This window comes from Nyctereutes procyonoides, unplaced genomic scaffold (assembly GCF_905146905.1).
Source record: "Nyctereutes procyonoides isolate TBG_1078 unplaced genomic scaffold, NYPRO_anot_genome, whole genome shotgun sequence".
Classification (NCBI taxonomy): Eukaryota; Metazoa; Chordata; class Mammalia; order Carnivora; family Canidae; genus Nyctereutes; species Nyctereutes procyonoides.
This window is the reverse complement of record NW_026575131.1, coordinates 53,785,801-53,792,952: the sequence shown is the minus strand read 5'-3', so window position 1 is coordinate 53,792,952 and position 7,152 is coordinate 53,785,801. Positions and strand designations below refer to the sequence as shown.

General features: G+C 60.9%; 1 protein-coding gene across 1 annotated transcript; it reads right to left on the bottom strand.

The window, feature by feature from the left end:
* Nucleotides 1-1,031: 1,031 nt before the first annotated feature.
* TUBB4A (tubulin beta 4A class IVa) lies at nt 1,032-6,635 on the bottom strand. Its single transcript, XM_055343009.1, has 4 exons — nt 6,432-6,635; nt 5,832-5,940; nt 5,609-5,719; nt 1,032-2,623 (listed from the first exon to the last, which is right to left on the bottom strand). The coding sequence occupies exons 1-4, from the start codon at nt 6,486-6,488 to the stop codon at nt 1,566-1,568; spliced, it is 1,335 nt and encodes a 444-aa protein (XP_055198984.1). The 5' UTR covers nt 6,489-6,635; the 3' UTR covers nt 1,032-1,565.
* Nucleotides 6,636-7,152: the final 517 nt, after the last annotated feature.

Here is a 7,152-nt window from a genome sequence, read left to right as displayed (position 1 = left end):
CTGAGCCACCCAGGTGCCCCCCAAATAAAATATTTTTTAAAATGTGAAGACTTGGGCCTCACCCCCCGCCCAAACCTACTAAACCAGGAACTCTATGGTAGAACCCCGGAAGCTGTGCTGTAGCCAAGTTTTCCTGGAGATTTTTTTTTTTTTACTTATTATTTTTTTTAATGTAAGCCCTACATTTAACCTGGAGCTCGAGGTGACGACCCTGACAACCCTGAGCCCAAGGGTCGTGTGTTCTACCCCCTGAGCCAGCCAGGTGCCGCTTCTTGGTGAGCCTTTTGCATGCTAAAGTTTAAGAAATAAGCCCACTCTCTCAGTCCTTCCAACAATGCTGTAAGCCCCTAAATCCTCCTACTAAATCCTTCTCTGCTGAATATGCCTACCACGGCCCTTAGGCCCTTACGTTGAACTCTGGCTGATAAAGGGGAGTCAGTGTTCTAGACTTATCATGTCAGGGCTTGAGCCCCAGCTCACCACTTAATAGCCAGTGGACTTTGGGCAAGAGCCTCCGTGTGGCAGGCTGCAATTTCCAAAGCCGGTCACGGCGATAGCTCCCATCCCACATGCCCTTCTGGAATCTCACCTCTACCCTTAAGAGGTGGGGTGTACATCCCATCCCCTTGAACCTGGGTAGTAGACCTTTGTGACCCTGTCGACTAGGAGTCCAGAGGACACTCACACTGTCACTTCTGAAGCTAGGGCAGAAAAAGGCCTCGCTTTCCTGGGATGGTGGCTCACGGGGAACCGGGCACCCTGCTGCGGGGATGCCCCAGCAGACCTTGGGGGAGAACCGATGCCCTCCTTCTACCTGCCCCTTCTGAACAAATCCAGGCTCAGAGATGGCAAGTGGCTTACTTAACCCCACACAGATCGTTAGTGGTCTAGCCCGCTCTGTGGGACTCTGAAATCTCTGCCTGGCTCCCCACCGCCCCCGGATCAGAGGCTCCTTCTTCCCCACCCAGTTGCACCCCATAAGGCTCACTTCCTGACCGTCCCACAGGGAGATGAAAAAGGCTCCGGGCAGAAACAGGGCAGGACAATAGTTTATTATTTATTGCAGGTGAAGCAGAGGGGAGGGGGGTGGGGAGGCCTTTGGCTCACATGCTCAGGGCCTGCTCTCTTGGCAGCACGCAGCCCTCCACCGCTGGGGGTGGGGGGTGTTGGGGGGGGAGTGGGTGGGAACCGAGGTTGGGAGAGCAGAGGGGAGTTGGGGGGGTGGGAGGAAAGAGGAAGGGGGGGAGGGCGCTCAGGGGAGGGGAGGTGGGGCTGCCAGTGTCAAGGGTGAGGCCAGGAGGTGGAGGCTAGGCCGCAAGCTGGGACCCCGAGGTCTGGGGGCGCAGTGGGGTTCGTGGGGAAGGTCAAAGGTGGAGGAGAGGTCGGAGTGAGTTAAAGGTGGGGCTTGCCGGGTCACTGGTGAAGCGGGGCTCACGGGTCAAAGGTCAGCTAGCTCCCCCGACCCCCACCCCCAGCGTGAGTGGGAAGCCAGGCTCCTGGGCTCCTGGGCTCCTGGGCTCTGGGGAGGAGGAGCGAGGGCTCCCTGGCCTGGCGCTGGCACAGCCCTAGGCCACCTCCTCCTCGGCCTCCTCCTCGAACTCGCCCTCCTCGGCCGTGGCGTCCTGGTACTGCTGGTACTCGGACACCAGGTCGTTCATGTTGCTCTCGGCCTCGGTGAACTCCATCTCGTCCATGCCCTCGCCCGTGTACCAGTGCAGGAAGGCCTTGCGCCGGAACATGGCCGTGAACTGCTCCGAGATGCGCTTGAACAGCTCCTGGATGGCCGTGCTGTTGCCGATGAAGGTGGCGGCCATCTTCAGGCCGCGGGGCGGGATGTCGCACACGGCCGTCTTGACGTTGTTGGGGATCCACTCGACGAAGTAGCTGCTGTTCTTGCTCTGCACGCTCAGCATCTGCTCGTCCACCTCCTTCATGGACATGCGGCCGCGGAAGACGGCGGCCACCGTCAGGTAGCGGCCGTGGCGCGGGTCGCACGCGGCCATCATGTTCTTGGCGTCGAACATCTGCTGGGTGAGCTCGGGCACCGTGAGCGCCCGGTACTGCTGGCTGCCGCGGCTGGTGAGCGGGGCGAAGCCGGGCATGAAGAAGTGCAGGCGCGGGAAGGGCACCATGTTCACGGCCAGCTTGCGCAGGTCGGCGTTGAGCTGGCCCGGGAAGCGCAGGCAGGTGGTGACCCCGCTCATGGTGGCCGACACCAGGTGGTTGAGGTCGCCGTAGGTGGGGGTGGTCAGCTTCAGGGTGCGGAAGCAGATGTCGTACAGGGCCTCGTTGTCGATGCAGTAGGTCTCGTCCGTGTTCTCCACCAGCTGGTGCACCGACAGGGTGGCGTTGTAGGGCTCCACCACCGTGTCCGACACCTTGGGCGACGGCACCACGCTGAAGGTGTTCATGATCCTGTCCGGGAACTCCTCGCGGATCTTGCTGATGAGCAGCGTGCCCATGCCCGAGCCCGTGCCGCCGCCCAGCGAGTGCGTCAGCTGGAAGCCCTGCAGGCAGTCACAGCTCTCGGCCTCCTTCCGCACCACGTCCAGGACCGCGTCCACCAGCTCGGCGCCCTCCGTGTAGTGGCCCTTGGCCCAGTTGTTGCCGGCTCCGGACTGGCCTGCGGAGTGGGGACAGGGGAGGAGAGCTCGACCTCAACGCCACCCAGGCCATCCTAGCACTTGAATAAGGACATTTTTTTGTTTCTAAAAGATTTATTTATTTATTCATTCAGAGAGAGCGAGAGAGAGGCAGGGACACAGGCAGAGGGAGAAGCAGCCCCCATGCAGGGAGCCCGACGTGGGACTCGATCCCGGGTCTCCAGGATCACACCCCAGGCTGTAGGCGGCGCTAAACTGCTGCACCACCGGGGCTGCCCCTGTTTTTATTAGTCTCATGGTTAATCCTTCCCTCTGCTTCCACGCCTGCCCCTCTTCAGCCAGCAGCCAGAGGGATTCTGTTAGAACCCGAATGGAGGGATCCCTGGGTGGTGCAGCGGTTTGGCGCCTGCCTTTGGCCCAGGGCGCGATCCTGGAGACCCGGGATCGAGTCCCACGTTGGGCTCCCGGTGCATGGAGCCTGCTTCTCCCTCTGCCTGTGTCTCTGCCTCTCTCTCTCTCTCTCTCTCTCACTGTGTGCCTATCATAAATAAAAAATAAAATAAAAAAAGAACCCGAATGGATTCCTGCCCCACTTTGGCTCAAAACCATCCCACGTTGGCTCAAAACCCAGCTCTGTCTATAACAAGAGCTCACGTTTGTCCCTCAGCCGGCAAGGCCCTGCAGGACCTGCCACTTCCCCTCCCTGCCGTCGCCTCCTCCCTCTCTCTCTCTCTCTCTCTCTCTCTCTCTCTCTCTCTCTCTCTCCCTTCTCGCTCACTCTGCTCCAGCCACAGGGTCCTCCTTGCCATTCCTCCAACACACCACCCACAGTCCTGCCCCAGGGCCTTTGCACACACATTCCCTTTGGCTGAAATGCTCTTCCCCGCAGATTCCCACGCCACTCTCTCTCCTCCTCCAGCGCTCTGTCACCCTCAGTGAGGGTCTCCCTTACCACCCTATATACAACTGCAACCCCTCCCATTTTTTAGTCCTCTTCCCTGTTTTTTTTTTTTCCTCAAAATACTGACAAACCTGTGCTGTCCTATTAATCATGTTTATTGCCTGTAATGTCACAGGGAAGTGTGAGCTCTGGGAGGACAAGGATTAGTGTTAGAATATGAGCTGGTTGGGATCCCTGGGTGGTGCAGCGGTTTGGCGCCTGCCTTTGGCCCAGGGCGCGATCCTGGGGACCCAGGATCGAGTCCCACGTCGGGCTCCCGGTGCATGGAGCCTGCTTCTCCCTCTGCCTGTGTCTCTGCCTCTCTCTCTCTCTGTGACTATCATACATAAATAAATAAAGATTTAAAAAAAAAGAATATGAGCTGGTATTTTCATGAAAAGGTAACATTTCTTCTCATCCCCTCCTCTGACTCCACCCTGGTCTGACCTCATCAGCCCTGCGCTGGACTGGTTCCCACCTTCATCTCCACCCTACACCCCCAAAGTCTGTTCTCCAAGCCACCAGAGGGCGCCCGTGAGTCAGGCCCTGCCTGCGTCTACCGGCATCGCTCCGGGGCTCCCACCTCCCTCAAGGTACAAGCCCAAGTCGCCGGCAGCCCACAGGGCCCTGAGCGACCTGCTCCCAGCCTGTCACCTACCTGCACTTGCCTCCTCCCTCTCTCCAGCTTGCTCACCCTGCTCTAGCCACACAGGCCTCCTTGTTGTTCCTCCAGCACACCAGGCCTGATGCCGCCCCAGGATCTTTACACCTGCTCTTCATTCTGCCTGGGATGCCCTTTCCCCCAGATAGTCACATGGTTGACTCTTCCTTCAGGTCTCTGTGCCAGGTCACAGCCTCAGAGAAAACAGGATGGCCAGGCAATCTGGCTCCTGACTCCACACTTTTACTACTGCCTCCCCTCCCCTCTCTCCTGGAACCCATAGAATCCCATGGTCCCGATGGAGCCCTCCCTGGGAACCCCTCGTGCCCTGTGGCCAACATTATTTAGTCCTACCACAGCCGTATCCACACAGGAGGATCATTATCTTGCTGAATCATCCCACAGACCAGAGAGGGGGAGTCGCTTGTGCAAGGTCACACAGCTTGTCTTGTCAATGTCTAGACTTCAGCCTGGACAAACCACCCTGCTCTGAGGAAGAGAGGTGCCCGGGGTGCTGGGGGAGAGGGTGGGGCCTGGGGCCTGAGGCCAAGTGGGGGTGTGCAGCCAGCCTGACCTGGGAGGCACCAGGGAAGGTTTCAGAGAAGGATCTTCACAGAGTGTGCGTGCACCTCGAATCTGAGGGCCACAAATGTGTCTGTGGTCTTCATGTGCTGTTCCCTCTCTCTTGCACATCTTTCCTCCCTTCAGTGTGTGGGTCAGCCTGTGTCCCACTCTTATTTTAGGCTGGAGGTATTAATGATGGCAGTGAAAACCTCAAATGCTTATTTACCTTTTGCTCTCCACTCAGCATTGTTCTAAGTGCTCTGCGCATATTAATGGCTTTCAGCCTCCCATCCTGACAGGTAGGTCTTTTTGTTTTAAAGATGTGGAGACTGGGGCACAGAGAGATTCAAGAGCCCCTCTTAAGTCACCCAGCTGGCTCAATCGGTGGCTGAATTTTACTTATTTATCTCCTCTCTTGCCCATCTCCCTCCACTGGGAAGTTGGCTCCAGTAGGGTAGAGAGTTTTGCCTGCTTTGTTCATCTGGGGGTAACAGCAGGACCTGGTATGCGGTAGGTGCTCAATAAGTTATTTGTTGGATGCATGAAATGGCAGAGCTGGCATTTTCACCCAGGCAGCCTGGCTCCAGTCCATACTGTTAAATTAAAATGCCACCTCCTCCAGGAAGCCTTCTCTACACCCTCCCCCATATCAGATGCCTGTCCTGGGCTCCCGCAGTGACCTGTGTGTCACGCGTCACAGCCCTGACTGCCCCGTCCGCCTGCCCCACTGGGCCGTGGGGCCCTGCGATTAGCACTGACGTCTCCCATGCTATGTGAAGAATTTCCACTAAGCATTTGGAAGTGAAAGGAACAGGGGGGCTTCCCATGCCTAGAACTCACCAAACACAAAGTTGTCAGGCCGGAAGATCTGGCCGAAGGGCCCGGAGCGAACAGAGTCCATGGTGCCAGGCTCCAGGTCCACCAGCACGGCTCTGGGAACATAATTTCCTCCTGCAGGGAAGCAGATGGAGGGCAGCTGGGGTGGCGGAGTGCCGGGCACCAGCATCCTGCCCCCTCCCAGCCTCCCCACCCGCCACCCCCGCAGGTGCCCCCTGAGCCCTACCTGTGGCCTCGTTGTAGTACACGTTGATTCTCTCCAGCTGCAGATCACTGTCCCCGTGGTATGTGCCCGTGGGGTCGATGCCATGCTCATCACTGATCACCTCCCAAAACTAGAGGGATGGTGGTGGTGAGGACAGAGGGAGGGGAAGCAGGCGGCAGGGCCAGTCCCTGCCTCTCTGGGCCCACGAACCTCCAACCACCTCCCTAGCTGCCACCTGTCCCCCCTGGCAAGGTGAAGAGGGGACCCAGAGGCCTCGTGGGGAGGCAGGGATGAGGCAGCAAGAAGGGAGAGGTGGGGGCGGGGAGGAGCAGAGTCACCACCTCAGCCCAGCCTGCTGGTGTCAGCTCGCCCAGGCTGCAGCCGCGGGGAGGGGCAGGGTCTCTTTGTGCGTGTGGAGAGGACAGCGGGCCAGCTGTGAAGCCAGCTGTGGCCAGCGCACAGAAGGCTGGGCCCCACCCCCACCGCCCTCTTTGTTCCCAGCCTGGCCCTGCCCCCGCCCCCCCCCGTCCCCGGGGGTGCCGGCCTCCCGGGGACCCCAGCCCTGCGGGAGGCCCCCCCGGTGGGGGGCTCTGCGGGGCTCGTGGCCCGGCCCCCGCGCACCTTGGCTCCGATCTGGTTGCCGCACTGGCCGGCCTGCAGGTGCACGATCTCCCGCATGGCGGTGGCGCTGGGGGCGGACGCGGCGGCGGCGGCGCGGATGCTGGGAGCTGGGGGCTGGGAGCTGGGAGCTGGGAGCTGGGGGCTGGGGGGCGCCCGGCGGGCGAGGCTGCTGCGGCGGCGGCGGCGGCGGCGGCGGCGGCGGAGCTCGGTCCCTGCGCCCCCGGGGCGCCTCTATATGAGCGGGCGGGGCCCGCGTCACGGCCGGTCACCGGGCCGCTCCGCCCCCTGGTCCCGCCCCAGGACCGAGGGATGTCCCTCCCCCGCGGCCCCCAGGCCTCCGCGGGCACCGGCTGGGGCGCGCCAGGGCCCCGTGCGCCCCCACCGCGGCCCCCAAGCCCCGCCGCAGAGAGCGGCCTCCCCCCCAGCCTCCCCCCGCCCCGGCCGGCCCTGCCTCAGTTTCTCATCCGTCGCCGGCCGGCCCGTTCCGCTTAGGTCGTGTTTGCCAGAACCCTTGCGTCCACCGAGAGGACTCCCGGGGGCGGGGGGCGAGCTGCGGGGGCTCCCGAGCTGCCGCGGTCCGTCTGCAGGGCAGGGCGGGGTCGGTCCCTGGAGGATTGGTCTTGAAGCTGCATTCTAAATGACACCAAGATTTTTCTTGCACGTTTGGCTGCGGATGCTTGTGGGAGCTGATGGGGGTTGTAAGCAACGGGGCGCTGCCCCC

Coding starts and splice junctions, on each gene's coding strand:
- TUBB4A (XM_055343009.1), bottom strand. CDS start 6,488: ATGCGGGAGATCGTGCACCTGCAGGCCGGCCAGTGCGGCAACCAGATC. Junction 5,941..6,431: donor GCAACCAGATCGGAGCCAAG/GTGCGCGGGGGC, acceptor CCATCCCTCTAG/TTTTGGGAGGTGATCAGTGA. Junction 5,720..5,831: donor GTACTACAACGAGGCCACAG/GTAGGGCTCAGG, acceptor GCTTCCCTGCAG/GAGGAAATTATGTTCCCAGA.